Below are 25,057 nucleotides of genomic sequence, written 5' to 3' on the forward strand. Positions count from 1 at the left end.
GCTGGCGCTGGCCGGCGCCGCCGTGCCTCAGCGCGGGTGGGCCGTGGGGTAGGGATGCGGCGGGTCGCTGGCAGGCCCGGGAGACCGCCGCTGCCCCCCGGGGTGGGGCGAAGGGATAAGGCGGTGCTGCCGAGGCGGCTCTCCGGAGGGGTTTGGGTTGTTGTGGGTCGCCTCCGGTGCGGCGGGGGGGCGGGCGCGCTGGCTGCAGGCGTTCCCGGTAGGATTTGGTGCGGTGGGGGCGGAGAGAAGAAGAGATCCGGCGGCCAAAAGTGTCGCCGGGGTCCTCGTTATTGTGCGTTTCCTTTGAGGAGACACGATACTTGTTGTAACTCAGGGTGGTTTTTTCGAGTTGTCAGGTGTCATAGGTCTGCGCTTTATTGGGGCAGCAACTGGTGCTGACTCAGGAGCCTGAGAGCGCTCAGGACCTGCCGGTGCCCTGGCCTGGTAGTCAGTCCCCTTTGCAAAACAAGTGGGGAACGTTTTATGCTGCCCTTGTCTATCAATTGTATTAAAAGTCTGTGCTTTTGATTTGCAAGGAGCTCTTTTTGCTGAATAACATTTGTAACTGGGGTTGCTACTTATGCAAAAGCCGGTGGGAAGGTATTACAGTGCTAAGCACACGGAATTTATTCAGTCTGAGCACTATCCAAACATGTGCAGCTCTCTATATAGAAAAAAAATCTGAAAAGCTAGTGTCCCAGATACTGATTTTTAAACCTGCAGACCTTATTTTCTAGCTATTCTTGTCTTTAGGTTTGTAGTGGGTTTTTTTATTCACTTTGTTCTCCTTGTTGGGAATCTATGTATGTGAATATGTTACTTCTTGTTTGGTGCAAGTGTGTGCAAACGTGTGTGTATATACAGGCACGCACGAGTGTATATGTATAGAAATACATAAGAATTAATATGAGTACTCTGTAACCTGCTTTGTGGGCATACTTATTCTTGTTTAAGAGTAATTTATTTAGCTTACGTCCCTTGGAGATAGGATTAAATTAATTCCCCCCAAATAAATTATTCCTTCGTGTAGATAAATTTTCACAGAGGAATTTAAAACTAATCATGGCTATAGAGCTTGTCAGGTGAAATTTATTGATGGTCTTGTCCAGAGGGTAGTTTTAATCTTTTTTTTTTTTTCATCTTCAGTCACATTTTCTTGGCATGTCTGGAAACACCTTCTGCAATTGTTATTTCTGGTGACTAATGTTTAGCAGGCTGCTCTGCATTATCTGCTAATAAACCTGCTGAAAGTTAAGAATTTCCCAGCTAGATAAAGCCAAGATGGATTGCTCTTAACTTACATAGTTCTTTCTCATTTATAAATTTCTTAAAATCAGCATTTCTGTTAATGCTGGAATGGGGGCAGGGAAGGTCAGTATCACCGAGTTGATATCTTCTGTTTAAATTACCTGACACGGGCACGTTCATTTTATTTGGACTTAATTCTTCAAATCTTGCCTGCTTTTACTACTGTGTGCAGTCTGTTAATATTAACTTTCCTTCTGTAAGGAATCTGATACCCTCGTATTGAACTTCTGTAATGTCACATTAGGGATCTTGTTATAGGAATGGCGAGCCAGCGCTTTAAAGTAGGAATCTACACTTATTTTAATTAGTTAATTATTGGCACTGGTTGTTAGAAAAATGTGGTAAAGTATGAGGATTTTTTTCCTTTGTGTACACCAGATAAGATGCTGTAAAGAGTGACGTCCGCGTTAGAAATTTGGAAGTGGTTATTTAAATTGTAACAACAACTGGCTTCTGTGCTCAGTTGTATTTCAGAAACAACTTTTCAATTAAGAACAGAACTTTTAGGCAGATATCAACGTTTTATTCAGTTAAGTTGGTGCTTTCCAGGCGGGAACTGTCTTGGCAAATGTTTGAATCAGCTTTTTTTCCTCCCCGCTTCACAGTATGTTGCATAAAAACACTAGTTTATTTGGAGGGGAGAGGAGAGTTTTTGCAGTTAGTTACTGCAGTAAAGAAGATGATGAAATATAAATGGGGATGTCCAGAGCAGGCTGGCATTTCTTAAGCATGTGGAAACTGAGGAGGATGTCAAGGCAGGGTTTCCTGGTAGCATGGCTGGCAGTGAGCATGGCCAGCTGGAAAACCTTCACCTCCCTAGCATATTAGGAGAAAAGATTGCCAAGCACTAAAAGCTTTTTATAAGTGTTCCTTGATAGGAATTCGACAGGCAGCTGTGCTTTTAAAAAGAATGTTGAAGGCAAATTCAAGTAATGCATGAAACTGATGAAGCTTCCTATTTAATGTTTTTTCTGTTGAAGCTAGTTTCTGGTCTTCTTTCCTGTTTTAACAGAACACAAATTTTAACAAATTTGCAAGGTCTTAATATAAGATATGGCTGGGAAATGTATGGCCAGATATGGCTGGTACTTCAGGCTCTTTCAAAGAGGGACCTGGATTATACACAGGACTGTTGGATTCTGCAGGGATGAGTAGAAGAGATTTTTCCCTAGGATAAATTGTACTGATGTCCAATAATGTCTGTATAGGTCATGCTGTGATGTCAGTCAGTATGCTTTTTGTTGGATTTTTTTATTTATAAATCTTTATTAAATACATGTAGTTACACAGTGTTCACTCAGTATGTATTTTTGTTAACCAAAAGTGTTTTGCATTTGAACTTCTTTATAGTTATTAAAATTTTGGTTTGAGTACTAACGTTTGACTTCTCTGGCTTCCCATTTTTTTACTTTTGCTGAGAAGATGCTGAATCTTAAAAAAAAAAAAAATTCTAAGCAACTAAAAATTGCACAACCTTTGTTGGTATTGTTTGGAGTCCTTGCTGCCAATGTTGGAACGCTTCTGTGCCCGTCCTTTCCACCCTGGAATACAGCTATAACTCTGATAGTATGCCAGAATCCCACTAGTGTTAAAGCAAGAACATTGATTAATTAATTGGTGGATGGAGGTGCTTGTGTTTTGTATTCTTACATGCAGTTTTACTGTTATGCAGCATTCATCTAGAAGAGAGAATATTTGTGATGAAAACCCGGTTGCCTTTCTCAAAATAAGTCACGCTACTGTCCTACACAATGTTTTCTTTATTGAAACAAAAATGGGCTGTGTTCTGTTGAGGGGAGTAACATCTGCTGAATTCTTTCTTGAGACGCTTCTCATCTTACCTGTAAAAAGGTCCATTCACATGGAGCGACAGCGCTGGAGATTGTCTCTAACTGAATTAGAGTTAGATGATAATTTCTTGACTCTTTATCATAGAATTGAGCTCGCCCTAGTGCTTGCAGGGCATGTTGTAGGCTGACTGCTGCTGTGTCTTGTCTATGATGCATACTTCTGCTTCAAACAAATTAGGGGAAATGTAACACCATAGTAACATTGGTGCTCTAGCAGTCCGAGATTTTAACATTTGTGCAGGATTGAACTGTGTTTAGTTACTCTTACATGGAGCCAGTTGTTCATACAGTTGTTAAATAATGTGCATTGTTACCACACAGCATTAAACTTCATTAATACTGGACTTGGATTTAGAAATACAACGTTACGTGCAAATTTCTTATGCATTCTGGAAAACAGAGAGATGTTTTCCACTTTAAGTTCTTTGAGTAATTATGTTTGTAAACTAAAAATTGCTTTGGTGCTGCATGTATTGTGAGGAAGGGAACTGACTTGTCATCTTTTTTGCCTTGACAGGGTAGAAGAAGGAATCTGTCCACAGCATCCACTGCTAGTTTTTCGTCTGGCCTCTGACCCTGCTCGAAGGCCATCATGCAGCAGCCTCCACAGCCTGTTCCAGCAGGAGCGGCAGCTCCACCTCCTGCGGGGATCGCTCGGAACATGTACTGGAGAAACAGCTCGCTCAGTAAACGAGCAAATGCAACAGCTGCCCCAGTGCAGCCTGTGACAGACCCTTTTGCATTTGGCAGACAAACTCCCCAGGGTTCCCCTTTAGATAATCCATCCAAGGGCAATGCATTGGTTATGCAAAGTTCCTCCCCAGCGGCGTTTCCGCAGCCAGCCGTTATGCATACTTCCTCATCACGTGCAGGGGACAATCCTCATGGACAGCATACATCCTTAGCAGCTCCTGTATCTCAACCAGGAATAAATACCAATACGTTTTCTAATGTTCCGATTCCTTCACCGTCCCCAGGATACGTTATCAATAGTTCTCCAGAAGTGCATCCCAATGCAGATCTCGGACTCCGCGGCCCTGCAGTACCATTGCATTATAATGCAGGAGCAGCAGTTGAAAATTCTTTCAGTGCTCATCCTGGAATGGTGTCTGCAGCAAACAAACCTGGCGGGAGACAAGATGTTAGTAGAGATCCAAATGATGTTCCTTCAGGACCCGCTGCGACCGCACTCTTCCCTCCACCTCCTCAGCAGCCTGTGTCTCAGTGGAGGCCTGTTCAAGGTAACCTGCAGTCTCCAGTTCGAAATTTTGTGCCCTATCCTGAGCCGTCTTCTCAGATGGACGTTCATAACATTTCTCAGTCTTCTGTTAGCACTTCTCATCCTCCTCCACAGACAAATTTACAGCAGGGTCCTGTACACCAAGGTATTCCACAGAATATCGTGCAAGCGCCTTTAGCCGTTGGTTGTGAAAAGAATGGGAGTAACGGCTCTGCAAATAGCAGTCATCACATGAACAGCATCCAGCCTGGAAATGTGTTCAGGCAGAACACAGAAATGCCTAACGCTTGGTTAAATCAACCATACCAGGAACAGTTTTACCCACAGCCACCATTGCAAGACTCCAGTTTTGTCATTCCCACGGCTCAGGAAAATAACCCCCAAAATCAGCCTCCAGATATGTCGGAAACATCAAATAGACCTGTTCCCACAGATCGAGATTCAGGAACTCTCTCCATGTTTTTCAAAGGGGATGAGGCAGAAAATGAAGAAATACTGTCATCTGAAAAAAATTACGTAGCTGAGAAAACAGAGTTTGATGCTTATCGGCCAAATTCAGCATCCTCATATCACCAGCCAATGCATCCTCCACGGGTTGCAACTAATGTTCTCTCTCAGGCACAGTTTGGGACAGGTTCAGCCAATGAGATGGTACAAAAAGGAATGGATGTCCAGTACTTTCCTAAAATTGTAAGTCAGCAGGAGCCACAGGCTGCCAAGCACTCTATGTTTGTTAGTGATGACAAGGCACGTGTAGGTGATCTGTCTGGGAATGGTGGGCCGCAGTATGAAAACGTTGAGAACCTGGAGTGCATTCAGAATCAAGAAGTGCTGCCAAGTGAACCACAGAACATCAGCGCTTCGTCCCCTGCTGCTGGTCCTGATCTCTACAGATATGGATCCTTTCCAGGTCAGATGCTTCCAAAGAATGCTGTTATGAGCCATGCTGAAGGAGGACCAAATTTGGAGGCACCTGATTCGTTACCTCATCCTGTCCGACCAGATAGTGTGTCTTCAAACTATAGCAACATTAGCCACAGGAGTGCTTCCAGCTCAGCGAGACCTCAAGAGCAAGTCGGTACATTTATTCAGCAAGAAAGTGGGAAGCCTGATGAAGAATCTTCTGCTAGCTTCTTTAAACAGATTGACTCTTCTCCTTTGGGAGGAGATTCAAGTGAGCTAAACCTGGGCAAGAACTACCATGGTAATCTATCCCAGCCTCCAACTCCAAGTCCTCCTAAGCCTACAGGAGTATTTCAGACGAGTGCAAATAGTTCTTTTGAACCTGTGAGGTCCCATGGAGTTGGTATAAAACCTGCAGAGATTGACCAAGCAAAGATGGTGGTCGAATTAAGAGAGAACCACTCAAACCAAAAGAATATCAAGAAGAATACAGCTGTACCAGCTGCGTCTCCAGGCAACCTTGAACAGCCACCAGATAATCTGGAAACTATTTTCATGCCTCAGGTACACCCACTGCCTCTTGCAGTCACTGGTGAAGCTGGAAATATGTTGCACTCTGGACCTGTTGTGGAAAACATACAATCAGTATCTGAGAGAAGGTCCTCAACAAGAGCTCAGGGAGCAGTTAAGAAGTGTGATAGCCCAGCAACAACTTTGTGGGCTCATAATGAGTTACCAAATTTTGGAGGAAATGTTCTTCTAGCTCCTGCTGCTCCTGCAGTGTATGTACCTGCCAAACAAACTGTAGAAGTCATTCAGCCACCAGAAGAAGGCCTGTCTAATCAGCAGCCAAGTAAACCAGGAACTATTCCTGTGCAGCTTTCCCAAGATGGAAATATAACTTCTGAAAATCTTGAGAATCCTCCCAAAATGGGAGAAGAGGAGGCACTTCAGTCTCAGGCAAGTTCTGGTTATGCAAGTTTGTTGTCTTCTCCACCTACAGAGTCTTTGCAAAATCAGCCTATCCTGATTGCTCAGCCTAATCAAAGCTATAACTTGGCTCAGCCAATTAATTTTTCTATTTCTCTATCTAATCAGCTCAGCAGCAATGAAAACAATCAGCCAATGAAGGACTCTGGGGTTGGGGACAAGCCTGCAATGGGTCCCCAAACTTCACATGCTGGTGGGATCATTTCTGGGGAAAATGTGCCATTACCTGCAATGCAAGTTGGATCTCTATTAGTTAATGCACTTCCAAATGCTAATCTGTTAAAGCATAATTTATTACAGAGCCCTGTTAATTCCTCTGATACTGCTTCTAATCAGCCTGCAAACTTGCTTATGAAAACTCCTCTTAATTTGGCTCCAGAAGGGCAAAAGAATGTTAACATGGAAAATTTTGTGCCTGAATTTGCTAGCAAGCCAGGGTCTAACTCATCCATTTCTCCTGGGACAAATCTCCCCAGTGGAAGTGCAAGTGCACTAGTACCCCCTGGTAATTCCATAGTACAGGCTAATAATTCTGCAAATCACTCAAATAGCAAAGAAGAAGCTGCTGGAGTGCTTGACTTCACGGTATCACGGATGTTGGAGAAAACCAGTGCAAGTAATTCTGTACAGGTGCATAATCAGTCACTTGCTGGTGGTCCAGTATATCCTCACCAGTCAGCTGGTAGTGCTGGTCAGGTGGGTCCCGAGATGCATGACAAACAACATTTCTATCAACAGGTGACAAAAGATGTACAGCATCAGGCTGTCTCGGACAGAGCAGCACAGGGAGCATTGCCACCTCAGCCACAAATGCAAGCAGCTCAAATGCAACAACCAACATCTGCTGGGCAGTCCTCAGTTCCTTCCAACTACCAGGTTGCCACAGGGACTAAAGCTGTGCCAGCATCACAGCAGTGTGAGAACCAGGTGCTGAGTAACCATCCTCCACCTGTGGGTCCCCAAGAGGCAAGCTCAGCACAGCTGACACCAAGGTACGATGAGACCAGTCCCGATAAGCAAACAGCATCTGGACAACCATCGGGTGCTCCAACTTCTGCAGCACCTTCAACTGCCACCAGTCAGTCGGTCACACCAAGTGTGCAACAAGACCTGCAGCGTCCATCCCTGCCTCAGACTTCTCAGGATGCCTTTGGTCCACCCCAGAACCCTTACTACTACTATAGACACCCTTATGATGCTTACCAGCCTCCGTATCCACCACCTTACCCTCCTGCAGACCCCAGAACAGCAGCCCAGCTTTATTACATGGTAAGTTTTTATTTTTCCCTTCCTCCCGCCTTGGAATGTATTAGTAATTTTCATCTTTGAATGATGAGTTTAAACAGTTGTCATGATCAACATTCAGCATAGCATTCATGTTAACCATTTAATTGTAGGGAAAGTCCAGATAGCAGTAACAAAACTGACATTACAAAGATTATAAAAACTTAAAGTAACTGCTAGTTCCAGTTGGCACAGATATCAGCTGATAGCAATTGATTTGGTTCTTTGGAAAAAGTTGGCAGTTATAACTGTTTTAGCTGACCAGGTGTTCAAATTTGGTTCCCATCTGCTGCCTGAATTACTGATGGTTTAGCAGAGTGCCCAGCGTAGGGGTTGAACTGCCTTTAGTCCAGACCTAATGTGGGTTTTTTTCTTAAGTTTAGGATATTAATAGACTCGAATATAACCTCCCACAACAGTTATGGAAAGCTGTATTGTGGTTTATTGATCTGTATCTCTCCAGGTATCACAGTTGTTGTGTGTATGGTGATTTATTTGGTTTTAAAGGTTTATTCTTAGAGGTGGGAAGCCTCTTACTTACCTGTCAATCTCTCCTCTAGGAGGATAGCTACGGACAGTATGACCCGCGGTACAGACACTATGATAACACCGGCACTGCTTATATGGAGCCTGGGAGCTACCGGTATCCTGAGCCTGAACGTCCCAGTTCCAGAGCAAGTCACTGCTCTGACAGGCCACCTTCTAGGTATGCAATTCCTAAATTGAGTAAAGATCTGGAACACCCTGAGGCAGTGAGTGTAATGATGCCTGTTGAAGTTTGGTAGCATAAGCCGCGGTGAGGAAGTTCAAAAACTCATTGTGTGCTGCCATAGGAACGGGCAGTATCAAATGCAACGTCTGAAAAGGGATACAATTCCACAGTCTTTTCTGTTGCTAAAGCTTTATGGCTCCTTTCATTCAGTTCTCTGGGTGGTTGTTGGCATTTCTGCCAGGCAGGAGGTCACTGCGATGGACTCGGTGCTGAGGTTAGCTCTTTTTTCACGTGTGCTGTCAAAGAGCAGGCCACGGGTTGGTTAATCAATAGTAGTTTCGTTTCTGGCTAGTGCTTAAGCAGTGGCCTCTAGTTCTGTTAATAAATGGCACTTTAGCACATTGGTCTGGGATTTAATTTGCAAGCATAGCAGTACGTGTGGCACTATTTTCTTTTTATTATTTTATGAATATTTTATTAAAGTAGTTTAGTTTCTTCTAAACTCATAAGTGTCTTTTCTCTCCCTTCTCTCCTTGGAGAGAGAGAGAGAGAGGTGGGGGAAGAACTTCAAATGAATGACAAAAGGTTACTGTTCCACTATCTGGTGGGTGTGCTGCCCTTTGTAGCATTTGTCTGTTGTTGTTAGTTCACTCATGGAGTGGTCTGCAAATTGAAAACATGAAATTTTGCTTACCACCTCCAGCAGGTTATAGGAGGTGGATATTGGCCTTGAGGAGTACAAAACAGCGGCTGCAGCTGCATGTGATAAGTTTTATCATCATCTTAAGTGAATATCACTGCACTGTGAGATCTTGTAATGAGATAATAACCCCTAGTAGCACTTCCTGGTGTGTACTTTTACATGCTATTTTCATAAGAGGTTGAAATTCCTACAGGTGCCATTGGGCAGATCAAAGCTTGTTACGAGTAGCTCTGGCAGTGAGGTGTGAGGTGCAGTCAGATGTGGACTGTGGTGTGGAACTGCAGGGCAGCAGAGCATAAGAGTAGCAAAGTCAGTGCGATAGCATGTCTGAAACTTGCCCTTAATCTGCCAGTATTGATGATGCAGCTTTGTAAACTCTGCTTGGGGAGGGGAATAACATTTTCCTGCAGGAGGCTGAGAAGATTGGTTGGGCGGATAAACCTGATCTGATAAGATCAGCTCTCCTCCTCTGCAGAGGCAGGTGCTGTGTTAGCAAACTTCCCACCTGCTCCAGGGAGGGACTTGCCTGGCTGCTTTGGAGTTTGTGTTATCACTTGTGTGATCAGTTGTAGAGGAGCATGAAAGTTCCCATCGTTCCATCTGGGGATTAAATATATTTGCCTCCTGTGTGTGTACGTATATGTATGTGTGTTTGTGAGTTGTATATACGTGTGTATATATACATGTATAGATATAAACATACATGTATACACATACTCGTATATGTACATGTATATACATATATAGACTCTACATTTTTTCATCTAACAGTCACCTTCTAGCTTTTTTTTCTCCAGAAATTGTCCTAAAAATGTCATATAATAAAGGTTCATGATTTTTCAAATAATGGCTACATCTTTTTCCATCAAAAGTATTCTAATTACCTTGTATGCATATGTACTGACTCTTACTTTGACGTGTTGGTTTTAGTTAGGTTCTCTTACTTGTTCTGTTCATTTGGACAATCAATATTCTAACATGGGGTTTGTAAATGAGTATTTTCTTCTGTTTAGTCCTCTCTGTTTACTTGCTCTAATGAAAAACAAGCCTTTCCTACACGCTGCTCTCCATCCAAGCCTATTGAGAAGGGTAATAAACTAGAACATGCCTGGAATTAGTTGTGTGGTGATGTGCTGTGTTACAATTGCATCCCAATGCTATCTCATTTAATCACTGAAGTATGAAGTGTAAGGATCTGCTAACGCTCAAAGCATTGCTGTATCTGCTGAAAAGCTGAGATCGAGAAACGGCCTGAGTGCAGAATGAGAATAAAGCATTGGCATTAGGGGGGTGCTGGCCCTGCAACGTGAGCGTTCTGTGTTCCTGCCAGCCACAGATCAGCATCAGCTCCAGGTTGAACAAGGCCATACAGTGTTGAGTTCCTTGGCCAGGTACCCAAAGAAAGGTGTAGAGCGCTTTGGGTTTGTTTCTTCACTGCCTGTATTTAACACTGCTGATAGATGCAATAATGGCAGCCCTAGAGGCTGAAACCCTCTGTTCAGAGTTACCTGGGAGGGTGCTAGTTCATGTCCTGACCTGTTTTCATGACCTCTTCTCCAGACCATAGTCCTCTTCATCATCATAAGATAGCAAAATGCCATTAAACTAGAGGGAGCAATTATTTCATTACTTGTTAAGTTACTGACTGCTATGTTGAGACAGCTCAAAGGATGCTAATTATAGCAGTAGTTTTTGTGATAAGTTTAATTATTTATAAACAATTTATCACCAACACAGTTTACAAAAATCACTAAACTATTGTATAGAAAGGGCTGTCAGCTTTTTATGGCACACAACAACTTAGTTACATTGAAAACATTTAGATATATTGGTTTCTAAAGTCTTAATTTTATGATTCCTTGATTTCCTGTAGATGCATTATTTTAAATATGAAACACTACATTGTGACGTACAGTTTTTTCTATCTCCTGCTGATTTTAGAAGAGATTGAAGGAGGATTAATAACTATTTATACCTGTGCACTTTTTTTTCAGGCAAGGGTATGCTGAAGATTATTATTCAAAAAGTGGATGGAGTGATTATTATCCAGGCTATTACCCGAACTCTTATGATTATGGAGGTAAGGTGTCCAAATGAAATCTGAATTTTTCTATAGAAAATTGCAGGTTTAAACAAAGATTTATGGGGAAAAGGAGTTTCTAGATCAGAGAATTATTATATTTTTCCATGTTAATAACTCATATCCTTTCCACGACCAGCAAGAATAAAGTTATACTTGCTGAAAATTGATCTTTGGGCCCAGTTCAGTTCTCAATACTGTGTCATCCTTCCTGTACGTTTTTTATTCAGTAGAAGTAGTAAATAGAAACTAAATTGTTTTTTCCTCACTCCCAGCCTTCAATTTGCCTTTCCATTGTGAAAGCACACCATTGTAAGTCTACAGAATAGTTTTCTTCAATGTGTTGCAAGCCTGTTATTCACTGGGGTGTATCCTTGGTGTGTAACCTGCAGGGAGACTTCTAAAGTAGATTTTAGGTGGGTGTAAACAGAAATTGAGCCAGGACTAGAATTTGGCTTTGTCCATAATTACCTGAATGCTCACAGAGCTGTACTGGCATTGGTAATCTGAGGATAGTTGCTTGTATAGTGCCTGGAAGGATTTTAAGCAACATGTTTGCACATCCTGAGACGCTCTGAAGACTGATCATAAAGATTCTGTTAATATTTCTTGAGTTGTTATTACATTATGATCGAGTTTTAAAGTTGAAGACCTGTCTGTCTGATAGTAAACACTGTCCCTTTGAGTGTATTTAGCTAACTATAATAACCAAGTTTCTCTGAGAGTGATATTTTTTTCCAGTTGTTTTTTTGTTTGAGTTTTTTTAACTAAAAATGAATAGAAATATTTATGTAGTTTGAATTCCATTGTTTTGGTTTTGCTATATGCTTCAGGACGAAATCAGCATGTAATTAAAGGAGTAAAAAAAGGTTATAGGCAAAGGCTTCCAGTATCTATACCATTTCTTTTTTATTTTCCAAAGATCCAAGTCGCTGGGAGCGTTACTCCTCGGCGTACGACCCCAGATACAGAGATCCTAGGAGTTATGATCAGAGGTATTGGTATGATGCTGAACACAACCCTTACCAGAAGAGAGAAGCTTATTCGTACAGCAACAGGTTTGTCCCTTCAACCCGTGTTCTCTCCATGCTCTTTCCAGATGTTGGCCAGCATGGGTCTGGGTGCTGATGACAATCAGAGAACTTGTGTGTGTCTGAGCAAAGGAGGAGAATCTGGTATTGATTTCTTCAGGGCTGAGCTCCCCATAGCCAGAAAATTAAGTTACGGCAGTGAGTGTTAAGACAGAGGCTGAGGCTTTGTTTGTGCACAGACAGAGACACTGCTTTGTTTGCTGAAGATCTACCCCAAAGCCTTAAAAATGTATGAACTGTTGTGATAGTTGTATAGGCATCAGAATTTCAGGGTATTGTGCAGCTTTGTAAGTAAAATCCTCTCAGTATTCTCTAGGAATGCAGGTGCGTCCTGCAACAGACTGTTAAAATGCAGGATTACACATTTATGTTGCTGGACCTTCTGGTAGCTTTGACTTAGGTCATTGAGGAAAAAAGATGAGCTGTAATGTCACCCTTTAAGAAAAGGATTCAAGGCAGTAGGACTTGTTTTCAGATCAGCTGAATGTTCTGTGGATTCTCTGGGAATGTTCTGGATGAACTTCGTGAAGAAATGCCAGTTTCCTTACTGTAATAAAAATCTCAATCTAGGAAATAATCTAAAAGCTCTTCTAAAATTAAGTACAGTTTTTTCCTGATGGTTCTGCAGTGAAGTCACTTCCCTCAAGGATATGGGTGCCTTTATTCATTTTGCTTGTATGTTCATTTCTTCTTCAGACATGACCGGTATGATGATAACTGGAGATATGACCCTCGTTTTACTGGAAGTTTTGATGATGAATCTGAACCCCACAGAGATCCTTACGGCGATGAATTCGATAGACGCAGTGTCCACAGTGAACACTCTGGTCACAGTCTCCGCAGCTCCCGCAGCGTCCACAGTCGCCAGAGCAGTTTCAGCTCTCGCTCTCAACAAGTGAGTTTCAAAGGGTCACATCAAGTATTCTTGCAGCTGAGTTGGGTCTTTGTATTGGGGTGGGTGGAGCATTATAAATATGGAAATACTATTTCTGGGTTTAGCTTGTGGCATATGTATTTTGAAAACTTTTATTCTGTAAGTTAAGGCTGTTCTGTTATATAGTTTTGAACTTAATATTAATCATAGTTGTCAAGAGAACTTTAACCAAAATCAGCACTCAGCTGTGCAAGTTGCCACACACGCAGAAATGGAAAACTTCCTCTACTGAATCCATTTGCTGTTTGTGAGAACTTTGCCCTTACTGTGCTTGGCTGGAGTTGATAATGTGTCTGGCTTTCAGCATTAGGTCATTTTTTCTCATCACAAGCATGAATGCTATTACTGAACTTGAGATCTGTTAAAAGACTAACTCTATGTTTGTATGGTGCTACTTTGACTTCAAATGCACAACCCGAATCTAACTGACTACTCATCTATTTGTGCCATAAGTACAAATACTTGAACAACACAGAATATTTGGCTAATTTTTGAGGTACAGCCTTTGCTAGTGGAATGTGTCATTTTACCTGTAGTCTCGTGTGTTGGTTCATCATGTTTCTTGGAAGTTCAGGTGGTTTCCAGTCTGAACTCCAATTCATTTAGGAATATTGCAAGTAGTATTGGAGATCATTTAGGCATTAATCTTTAGGCACCTGAATTCATTTAGGCATTCATCAGGATTGGTCAGTTGAGATTTTCTGGGGAAGTGTTACAGCAGAGGTGGACACTGATTCTGATCCTTAGTTGCTGATATAGAAACACTTGAACCTGTAACTCAGTTTATAACATTATTCTTCACACGAGCACATAGATGTTCTGTCTTGAGAGAACTGAACATACTTGGATGTGAACAGATCAAATGGTAGTGAAAGCACTGAGAGATATTAATTCTGTATGTATCTTCTGTATGTGATATATATATAAGTATATATGTATATGATATGATATATGTATATGATATATCTTCTGTATAAGATATATATGATATATCTTCTGTAGCCTCTTCCTGCAGGGGCCTTGCAGGGTAAGCTTTTTCAAATGCAGTGAAGCAGTAAGCCTGGTTTTCGAGAGAGAATCAAAGCCAGGGGTAGTGCTCACCTTCTGGAGTCACGCCTGCAGTATTGCTTCGTGTAACTCATGCTCTCTGCTAACCATTACTAATATGATCTGTTTAGAGCCAGCTGTATAGAAGTAATCACGATCTAACGGCTAATGCCTATGAAACTACTGCGCAGGCAGTGTCGCTCCACGCAGACTATCCATATGGCGGATATGCTCCTAACTTTGATGGACAACAGCCTTTTACAGAGTATGGCTACCCCACTGACGCCGGATGGTCAGCTGTAGAACAAGGTATTGGCGCCGCTGGGGAAGGAAGAGGGAAGGCACTGGGCTTGTGAGGTTGTCTATGGGTAGTAGTTTGCACTTCTGTTAGTATTTGCGGTGTGTGAGATGCCTGAGATTCATTAAGCCTGTTAAAAGGAAAAAAATACACTGTTTTACAATGTACGCACAAAGTTAGTTTTGTTTCCTTTACAGTGTAAGGATAACTTGCTTACTGAAACCTGGGTATATCACAGAGCAGTAGTAGCTAGGCAGTGTTTGCTATTAAATACCGCATCCCTCCATTTCTAAAGGTCTATTTAGATAGATTTTTAACTACACTGCTTGTGCTTCATGGGGAATGATTAAAGTTTAACTTAAAACTTCAGATTTTTCCATTAATTTTTCTTACTTTTTTGGAACAAAACACTGTTTTCTCTGGAAAAGCTTTTCCAGAGTGTGTTGAAGTATAACATTAGCTCTTTGAAGGTGCATCATATATTTGGACAGAGATCACAGAAATGTGTTCTGATACAAACCATTAAAGCCCCTGGGTTATAAAAATGAGTGGATTTTAAAGTTCAATAGTCTGGTTTTGTTCTTGTTGATCTTTGTTCAGAAGATCTTTGGGACTACAATGGAACTGATTAATTGTTGCTTATAAAGTTTAGCCAGATTGAATGGCAGGGTTTTTTCCACTAGTGCTGCAGGATTACTGAATTGGATAAATACATCAGCAAGTTTATTTAGCTGCAAGACAGGTTACTTGTTCTTACTTTATCTTTTCTTCCCATTTCAGCACCTTTAAGGCCCTCAACGCCTGAGAAATTTTCAGTGCCTCATATCTGTGCTAGGTTTGGTCCTGGGGGCTACTTAATAAAAGCACTGCCAAACCTGCCTTCAGAGGGACAGCCAGCTCTGGTTGAAATACACAGTATGGAGGTAAAGTTTGAAAGAAAAAAAAGGAGTTGGTGGAATACAGGCCTTTCTTTTGGAAGGGGAGTAGGGAACTTGGATCTATAACTTCCTGACTTTGGGTTTTTGTAGTATGTCAATCAACATATGTGTCTTTGTATTTATCTGTAAGTACAACAGTAACTTTAAAAATTCTTTTCCTCTGAGAGATGGTGTGGTGACAATCAGATCATCCAGCTCCTTATTTTTCAGGTAAAATCCTTAAATCCTAGAAGGGCTGGATTTGTGTTGATTTTTCTAATGTGTTGCTGTTCATAGAGACAGCATTGTCCTCATACGTTCTCTGCAGGGCTAAGCACTGCTTATCATCATGGATATATTTGCATTCTTATGCTTCTACAAAGAAATGCAGTACTCTAGTAATGGAAAGTATATGGAAGGACTTAGAATTCATAGGTAAAATATCACTAGAAGGAAGTAGAGTTGTACACAAGTAATAGAACAGTGTCAGGAAAATTATTAATTAGATGTGAGGCAGACTTTTCTGGTTTGCTACAGGATGCCTTCTCATGTGAAGGAGATTTTGCTATTTATTATCATTGTGCTGATTGCAAGTCACCATATATATTTTGTTTAAGAGCAATAGGCTTAATTACACTATAGACTATGCTGAGGTCTGGGGGTTTTATTGTTAAAAATCAAAATTCATCGTTATAAGAGTTTCTTATGGTTTATATTTGTGTTTTAGACTATGTTACAACATTCTCCAGAGCAAGAAGAGATGAGAGCATTTCCTGGTCCTCTTGCTAAGTATGTTCTTACAGATTTCAAAAATAACTTTCATGCTTTCAGATTTCATTTCTTCATCAAACTCTTACTTGTCTGCAAATTACGAGATTTGAACTGACTCAAAATATTTATGGCTCGTCACCTGCTTTAAATAATACATGAGCTTTATATTTATTCCTCGCACTAATCGCAATGAGCTGAATATTTACAGTTATCTTACCAAAACCTTTTTTTTTCTTATTGCAGGGATGACACCCATAAAGTGGATGTTATTAATTTTGCACAAAATAAAGCTACACAGTGCTTTAAGAACGAAAATTTAATCGACAAAGAATCTGCAAGTCTGCTTTGGGATTTCATTGTACTGTTGTGCAGGCAGAATGGGGTATGTCTCACTGTCTAACCTAAAATATTTCAGACACAAAATGATATTTATGTAGAAGACAGTAATGGGCTTATAGTGACTTGACTTGGAATAATTCACAGATTCCCAGAACAGGTAAACTGGTCACTTGTCTTCAGGTGCTCAGAGGTGCTGATATTCATATATTGTTACTGAAGTGACAAATAAAGTGAAGGCAATGATGAAATAACAGAAATTATTTTTTTCTTTCCACCCATATAGACTGTTGTGGGAACAGACCTGGCTGAACTTCTGCTCCGAGATCATAAAACAGTGTGGCTTCCTGGGAAGTCCCCTAATGAGGCAAATCTGATTGATTTCACTAATGAGGCTTTGGAACAAGTAGAAGAGGAATCTGGTGAAGCTCAGCTCTCATTTCTCACTGATAGTCTTGTAACTGCCATTGACAGTCTTGAGAAAGAAACAGAGAGATTCAGAGAGTTGCTGCTTTATGGCCGCAAGAAGGTGAATGCTTATACTGTTGTTCCAAATACTATATGTCTTATTTACTTATTTTTCACAAATCTTAAAGCTCTACATAGGAGTTAAAATTGTTTTTGCAACTTGCAGTGTCTATAATTGCAGTGTCATGGCACTGTACTGCACTGGTATGGAAATGTTGTCCCCTACAGTTTAAAATATAAAACAAAATTATAGTTGTGTGTTAGTATTTGATCTAAACAATCATTTTTTCATTCAGTCACAAAGTACAGTTGTTGTTTATCTGAGTAGTATGTTAAGCTATCCCCAGGAAACTAATTTCTGTATTAATTAGGATGCTTTGGAGTCTGCCATGAAGCATGGTTTGTGGGGTCATGCTCTGCTACTTGCCAGCAAAATGGACAACAGAACACACGCCAGAGTTATGACCAGGTACTGCTTTGCTTGTTGCTTAGTACATACAGTGTGACTGTCTGTTCTGCTAACGAGGTAGAGACTTGGTGCTCAGAAATCTTAAGGTGAAAATCAGGAGTTATCCTTAGTGGCTCATGCAAGAATTATGCTTTAATTTTACCTCTCTATTCAGTTGTCACTTGTTACTCTTTATTCTGAGCCCTTCTGGCTGTAAATTTAAACCTGAGAAGTTTTTCTAAGCCACTCACACTATTTAAGGGGTGTTTGAACAGTGTCCTCTGTGGGTTTGCTTGAAAGGTGCTGTTAGTCAGGCTTTGAAAACACTGCAGAAAACCAGCTGGCAGCTTGGTTAAAGCCAAGAAACTCTGCAGGACCCTTCATTCTCCTTGCCTGGAAGAAGCAGATGTGTTCACGTGTGCTTTGTCTAGAGATAAGAAAACTCTCAGCTTCCCTGGGCTGGTGAAATCCTGCACTTGGTATAGTCAGCTGGCATGGGGAGAACCCTCAGGTTTTTCCCAGAGTGGCAGATCCAGTTAATGTTTTGCTTTTGAACATTAGACACTGGATAATTGCTTATTCAGTGTAGTATTTTCAAATAACATTTCCTTCTCTTAAACTAAGCTAGATTAAGTGCCGCTGAGTGTGTTCAAGTATATTTTTAACTGCTTACCCCACGTTTGTGTTTTGTTTTTTCTGTGTAATGTCTCTGTAGGTTTGCCAACAGCCTCCCAATTAATGACCCTCTGCAGACTGTTTACCAGCTCATGTCTGGAAGGATGCCAGCTGCATCCACGGTAAGATTCAAGCCTGAGCTGCGCTAGAGACGTAGCTGCAGCGAGCAGCGTTGTCCACAACAGTCATCTTTCCCTGTGCTTTTCCTAGAATGTCAGATAAACTTTGGTCCTTTTTAGGTTGAAACACTTAACCCGTGCAGAGCTCCAGTCACTGATTTGACTAAGTAATTCTTCTAATTTTAGTGCTGTGGAGATGAGAAATGGGGAGACTGGAGGCCTCATCTAGCAATGGTGTTATCCAACTTGACCAATAATGTGGACTTGGAATCCAGGACCATTGCTACCATGGGAGACACTCTTGGTAACTCTTGGGGAATAAACAGGGTGATGACTGAAGGAAAAGCTTTCTGAAAGCTTTCGTTACTCAGCTTATTTTTTTTGAAAACAAGCAATTGCTGTGTAAAATGTAAAGTGGAAGACTTTTGTATGGGTGTGTCTCTATTGTGAAGGTATTTGAATGCAAAGCCAAAACAATAGGGGACACTGAATTACCATGTGCCACTGTGAGGAAATATCCAGAGTTCTGTCACTTATTTCTCCACAGCTTCTAAAGGCCTGCTGGATGCTGCTCATTTTTGTTACCTTATGGCCCAAGTTGGTTTTGGAGTTTACACAAGAAAGACGACAAAGCTTGTCCTAATTGGATCAAATCATAGGTTTGGCTTTCCTTTTTTTCTTTTATTTTTTTAAACATAACTTTTTAGATGCAAAAATGAAAGCTTAATGGCTTGAGAGACTGAATTGCAGTGCTCTGCTTATCACCAGCCACAGCTGGTTTTGAGATAAATATTTGATGCCCTGTCCTTGTTTGAGGAGTAGGAGTTATTGATATTGTGCCTAACAGAGCTATGGTTTTGATTTTATTTCTGATGTACAGATCTGTATTGTCGGCGCATATAATCTCAATGTTAAATAATATTTTTCCTCTCCCATTCCCAAATAGTTTGCCATTTTTGAAGTTTGCCACCAATGAAGCTATTCAAAGAACAGAAGCCTATGAATATGCACAGTCCCTAGGAACTCAGCCTGGCTCCTTGCCCAATTTCCAGGTGAAGAGCTGTTTCATCTTTGTTTATTTGGGCAAGTTCTATGCAAGGTTTTCATCTCTTAAGTGCTGTATTCAGCATAGCAAATATTTTATGCATTGTAACATGAAATATTAATGGATAACGTAGTGCAAGATAACAGGAACAAAAAAAAAGCTATCACTTCAGTCTCCTTTTTGCATTTTTCGTCTATGCATTCTGAACTTCTGAATTTTAAATGTTGTTATTGTAACTCAGTATTTGAAAAGAAAAACCCAGCAGAGTTTGTTAGTGGTAGCTGCAGATAAACAAATAACTTTCATTGGATAAGAGAATTGAATGTTTTTTCCCTAACTTTTTTTTTCCTGACTAGTATAGGTGTGATAATGGGATATTTGAGCTTTCAACTGAAATGAGAGACTGACTTTTGTTTGATACGTCTAAGAACGTTCTGATCACTTGGTTTATTTCTCCTGCTTGCATTCCATAGGTTTTCAAATTCATCTATGCTTGCCGACTGGCTGAAATGGGACTGGCTGCTCAGGCTTTCCATTATTGTGAAGTGATTTCCAGAACTGTCCTTAAAGATCCCCATTACTATTCCCCTGTACTAATTGGCCAGCTCATCCAGGTAACATAAAGAAGAATTAAGTATTTGTGGCTTGATGTTGTAGGTGGTAAGATGTGGCTAAAGTTGACTTTTGTTGGATGGTTAAACTTTACAATGATTTCTTTCTCTAGATGTCATCACAGCTACGCCTGTTTGACCCACAAATAAAAGAAAAACCAGAACAGGAATCTTTTATTGAGCCTTCATGGTTAGTAAGGCTTCGACATGTGGATGGACAGATCAAGGTACAGAATGTGCTTTTCAACACGAAGTATTCTCTTTTAAGGATTAGTGTAAATCCCATTTTTAAGTGGTTTTGGTTGTACTGCTAATTACAGAAACATAAGGAGTGGCCTTATCATGTATTCATGTCATAACGTGCAAATGATATGATTTAATCTAAGTGGATTTACCACACTTTAGTGCCCTAAGATTCAATACCGAATAGTTAAAGGGCAGTGTACATTATATGAGATCAGGCTTTTCTTAGTACTGTAATACAAGGAGAATTGCAAGACTCTTTAGGTTGTAATAACTCCTTCTGTAAGAAAAAAAAAGTGTGAATTAGTGTAGCTAAATTGTAAAAAGAGTGGAAATAATTGCCATTTATTTAATGAGTTCTGTTAGGAATTTGAAGCTTGAATTAATTAAAATTCCAATTAAAAAAAAAAAGACAAGACAAACCCAAAACAAAAATGTTTTGGTTGAACTTGGCCTGTTAATGGCTGACAGCTAATTTTTTTGACTAAACACTTAACCTGTGTGCCGTTTTTGCTCTTAAGATTTCCTTTGCTGTATGTTCCCTTGGTTATGAACTTAATGTCTGGTACAGTTAATAAGATCTTGCTTTTTTGTGCAGGAGGGTGCAATAGCTTATAACACAGACAGATCCACCCCACCACCATATGCATGTAGTACACCAAGCTCTGAATTAGACCATGCTAGTCAATGTGATGGAGCAGGAGTTGGCCGTGACATGGGTCCAGGTGCTGAAAATGCATTATTAGCATCCTTATTACCCAATATGGCTCAACAGATGCAAAGTGTGCAGCTGATGCCTTCAGGTTAGTGTTTCATATCCTTCTTCCTGACAGAGGGAAAATAAACCTTTCAGGTTTCTGCTATAAGAAACCACTTAAGAGGGTGGTAGAAACAGTGAGATTTCACTTCTGCGTTGTATCATTTTATTCATAGGGTAAAAGGTTCATACGCTGGAATCTCTGTTTAGTTATAACTTAATTTGGTTTTGTTGGTTTTGGTTTTTTTTTGTGTGTGTGTGCTGCAGTACCTCAGGCTGTCCTTGATGGGTCAGGTGCTATGATTCCTCCTGGTGACCAGGAAGCTGCCCGAAGTGTCCCTTTCTATTCAGTGGCTCCTCAGCCTGTTGGTCCAGGAGCCGGCTTCGCACCTCCAGGATTTTCAAATCCGTATGGAACTGAGCCCTCACCGCTGTATTTGGGGTCAGCGCCACCACAAGAAGCTGAACCACGGTCAGAAGAACAGACAAACCTGGAAACAGGTCAGGGATCTTAGTAAAAGGCGTTCCTTCCTTAAAAGGGGAATGAAGTATCTTGGGGAATAATGCAAAATATCTCAATATTTAGAAAGCAGTAAATCAAGGAAACAAAACTTAAAACCACCATGTAATGAAACAGAAACAACTATGGAATGTTACAGTATTTGTCCTGCTTGCTTGGCTTGGTTTAAAGGAGAGGTTGGACTCAGCAGATTACAATTTAGACCCAAACAGGTCATCACTGAGTGCCCTGGGATTGGCAGTTCTATTTGCAAGGGCAGGGATTTCTGCCTCTGGACAGCAGCTTCCAGGACCCTGATAAGTTTTAATTCTGTGTCAGCAGAACCTGACACATGTGAGGGCAGACGTGGACAAGTTTGGCAGGGCTGAGTTAGAGATGTGGAGAGCCTTAAACTGCTCCATGCTGATGGTAGCATCCCTCAGCCTGCTCTGACCTGTGTTAATTTATTTAAGCACAATACCCATGCAGGAGGAAAAAAAAAAATCACAGCAACTGCAGTTCACATTCTTTAAAAGGCCAGGTTCTTTCTAGCACAAAATTCATAACTAGTGAAAATTTTTGCCTTAAAGGTGCTGGTCTGGTGTTTGGGGGTGCTTTTTTTTGTTGTTGTTGTGTTCTTTGCTGCTAACATAATCTAATTTGTTTTTTTTAAGGAGTGCAGAGAATTGCCCCAGAGCCTCCTTCTCAAAACTCCTTCCCTGACCAGAGAGAGGATGATTTCTACGGCAGAATGGCCAGCATGGTATCTTTATTTCATACATCTCTTCAGTGAGGGTCGGCTGCATTGCAGATCTTTGCAAGCACAAGAGCATATTGGGGCTCTGTCTTGCTCTTCAGCAAGACATAAACCTTAGCTTTTCTTCCCCACTGTCCTTCCCCTTCAGTGGAATAAACAATGAAGAACTAGTAGAAAATTTTAGCCATAATTTTCTTCTCTAAAAATAATTACTTTTTTAAAAAGAGGGGATTGGGGGCGATATCAGGCTGTTGTCTGAAGAGTTTAATTTATCTTTCTCTTCCCTGCCTTCCTTTCCCATCTCCCAGAATGATCCTTCGTAGCCAGAAGAGCTTGTAGCATGCATCAGCCAGTGAGGGAAGCAGGCCCCTGAGAACAGATCTGTGACTGAGTTCTAAAAGCATAGTACTGACTACCATTTGGTCACGACTGCAAACGTTGGAAGGTGTTTATCAAAATCCCAACCCCGCTTTAAAAATACATAGTATTTTCACTGTTTAAATATTAGTGAAGTTAGTATTTCCTTGGAAGTTTGTTTAGTCTCCTGAAGTGACAGTTGTTTGACAGAGTTAATATAAACGTTTTTAATAGTGATACATTTGGCAACTGATAAAGGCTGGGGAGATTTTTTTTGGCTAGAAGCTAACCATAGAAGAAACAGTGAAATATTTTGTTATGCTTGAGTTGCAATATGAGCATTAGAAGAACAACCTAATGTTGGAGGGGAAACAAAAATGCAGGAGTCACTCCTTGGTGCAGCATTTTTGGATCTTTCCTCATGTGGGCGGTTTAGCCTGCACAGCAGTGTCCTGATTTAACACTTTTTAATGAACAAGTGACATGATAGTACCATGACTTGGCCAGACTCCAGCTCTTTTTCTGCACCTCCTACACGTTGGAGGAGATAGAAGTTCCCAAATAACTAGCTCGAGTATCTTGAATTGTGTGGGAATTTTTGATAAGGAGTGAATGTTGTGTCAGATATTTAGCTGCTTGTGTATTAAGCATGTCCTGGCTTTGTATCTAACCAGGCACCAGGACGAAGATCCAGATCTGCATCTCAGTCTTCAGCACACATGGTATGCCACCAGCAGGCTGTTCATTCCCTAAATCTTTGTTCTTCTTTACGTTTATTTCTATGTGCTTTTGTATCTCTTCCTATTACTAACTTTTCAAAGGAGGAACTTTTTTAGCGAGATGAAATGTAATCCATCGCTCCAGCAGTGACAACTTTATACTTTCCTCTATATTTGTAATTTAGGGCTATGGGCGAAGATCACGAACAACTTCAGAGTCCTCGGCTCATTCTGTGGGACGAGAGAGATCCAACTCTGCAGCAAAACAGCCCTCTCCTTCTCCCTCTGCTCCTGTAGCAAAAGAGACTAAAAAAGAAGTAAAAAAGGAGCCAGCACCTAGAAAGGTAAAATTTATAAGAAAGGTAGCTATAGCTAGAAGAGATTTGTTAGTAAATGTGGTAACTCCTGGTCTGGGGTACTGATTGAAGAGGTCATGGCTAAATTGTTTCTTTCTATTTATTAGATGCAACTCTGGGCTCAGAGTTGAAATCCCTAACAGAAAATGAATTGTTGCATCCATGTTTCTTTTGATCTGCCTGTAAAGACAGTGTTGAGAGAATTAACTGAATGGATGAATTATTTTTTTTTTTAGAGTGGTGCAAACTGGTTCCGATGGCTGATGGGAAAAGGAAAGAATGAAGCTCACCTTCCAGATGACAAGAACAAATCAGTAAGGCCCCTAAATCACAAAAACTTTTATATGTTTTATTGTGTTCAAAAGGTTCATCTGTTATTCAGGAAAGCATTGTTTTAACAAGTAAAGAAATGTGTTTAAAACTTCCAAGATTATGCTTATTCCAAGACTGACTTTTTTTTTTTTAAATTACTGGCTGTTTTTTTTTCCGATGTATTTTTTTGTTTGGTTGTTTCTTGTTTTATTTTGTTTTGTTCCTTGGCTTAACAGTTGTGTTTGAACTCCTAATCTTTGACTGTGATTTCCTTGTAGATCGTTTGGGATGAACAGAAGCAACGCTGGGTTAATCTGGATGAACCAGAAGAAGAGGTAAAAGTCTCAGGACTCATTATTTCTCCAAATGAAAAACTGAAATCTCTGATGGCACACAATTGTCTTTAATTTGTTATTGGCTCTTAAAAGCTGCGTTTTACTGAATTTGGGTTAAGATGTTACATGTTCTTTTAGTCTACATCCTTCTGGAATCATTTGTATCTTCAGTTGCTGGTATGGATCCCTTAATTGCAATTGAATTTACAAGGGAATTTGCTCTAAATTTAGTCCTATCTGTGTTTTCATAGAGGTTGACATCACCTGGGCAATTGTTTGTTAATAAATTTGCTGCAAACAGAATATAGGGGAAAAATGTAGGAAGATCTATAGTTTTGAAAATGTAATGTATCATATAACAAAGAAAATCATACATCCTGTCCATCCTTGCCATTCAAGAATCTGTCTCAAAATGCAAATAAATTATAAGAACCACCATTATAGATGTTTCCTTTTAGAGTGAGCAAAGGTGGGTTGTAGAAATGCCTTGATGTTAGTTACCGTATGGAATATTGGTCCGCACTGCAAGATGTGGGTCTGTATTCCCAATTCTCTGTAATAGGTAAGAAGTAAGTGAGATGGATACTTGGTTTAAAACTCTCTGTCAATGATGTGGTTGGATTTTTTTTGTTCTCCCTGCAGAGTAAACCTCCACCACCACCTCCCACAGGATTCCCTAAAGTCCCTCAGAATGCTCCACCTGCACCTGGAGGCCCACCCGGTGCTCCTGTCAACATGTTCTCCAGAAGAGCAGGTAATGGGTGATGGTTTTTGGTTTGGTGGTTGTTGTTGTGTGTTTAGGTGGTGGGTGGTGGTTTGTGTGGGGTTTTTTTGTTTGTTTTTTTTTTTTTTTTGGGGTGGGACTCGTGAGTTCTTGGGGTCTCTTCCAAAC

At 40.7% G+C, this 25,057-nt stretch overlaps 1 protein-coding gene across 5 annotated transcripts in view; it reads left to right on the plus strand.

Annotated features, from left to right (window-relative positions):
- The window catches only part of SEC16A (SEC16 homolog A, endoplasmic reticulum export factor), a 31,480-nt gene that overhangs the window by 882 nt on the left and 5,541 nt on the right, over window positions 1-25,057 (plus strand). For 2 of the 5 annotated variants that reach the window (XM_014942912.1, XM_014942914.1), the window contains exons 2-26: window positions 3,676-7,560; window positions 8,136-8,281; window positions 10,985-11,070; window positions 11,993-12,128; window positions 12,858-13,056; window positions 14,274-14,451; window positions 15,221-15,363; window positions 16,085-16,146; window positions 16,372-16,510; window positions 16,751-16,993; window positions 17,304-17,401; window positions 18,096-18,177; window positions 18,361-18,478; window positions 18,722-18,833; window positions 19,121-19,226; window positions 19,693-19,833; window positions 19,944-20,057; window positions 20,672-20,876; window positions 21,098-21,331; window positions 22,004-22,092; window positions 23,118-23,165; window positions 23,348-23,506; window positions 23,755-23,832; window positions 24,109-24,165; window positions 24,808-24,919. In XM_014942912.1, the coding sequence (XP_014798398.1) occupies window positions 3,751-7,560; window positions 8,136-8,281; window positions 10,985-11,070; window positions 11,993-12,128; window positions 12,858-13,056; window positions 14,274-14,451; window positions 15,221-15,363; window positions 16,085-16,146; window positions 16,372-16,510; window positions 16,751-16,993; window positions 17,304-17,401; window positions 18,096-18,177; window positions 18,361-18,478; window positions 18,722-18,833; window positions 19,121-19,226; window positions 19,693-19,833; window positions 19,944-20,057; window positions 20,672-20,876; window positions 21,098-21,331; window positions 22,004-22,092; window positions 23,118-23,165; window positions 23,348-23,506; window positions 23,755-23,832; window positions 24,109-24,165; window positions 24,808-24,919 (6,895 nt within the window). In that variant the 5' untranslated portion in view covers window positions 3,676-3,750. The remainder of the gene's footprint in view (window positions 1-3,675; window positions 7,561-8,135; window positions 8,282-10,984; window positions 11,071-11,992; window positions 12,129-12,857; window positions 13,057-14,273; window positions 14,452-15,220; window positions 15,364-16,084; window positions 16,147-16,371; window positions 16,511-16,750; window positions 16,994-17,303; window positions 17,402-18,095; window positions 18,178-18,360; window positions 18,479-18,721; window positions 18,834-19,120; window positions 19,227-19,692; window positions 19,834-19,943; window positions 20,058-20,671; window positions 20,877-21,097; window positions 21,332-22,003; window positions 22,093-23,117; window positions 23,166-23,347; window positions 23,507-23,754; window positions 23,833-24,108; window positions 24,166-24,807; window positions 24,920-25,057) is intronic. The other 3 variants (XM_014942916.1, XM_014942915.1, XM_014942913.1) reach the window with 3 other exon arrangements.

The sequence above is a fragment of the Calidris pugnax genome, unplaced genomic scaffold, assembly GCF_001431845.1.
Source record: "Calidris pugnax isolate Ruff unplaced genomic scaffold, ASM143184v1 scaffold102, whole genome shotgun sequence".
NCBI classification, from domain to species: Eukaryota; Metazoa; Chordata; class Aves; order Charadriiformes; family Scolopacidae; genus Calidris; species Calidris pugnax.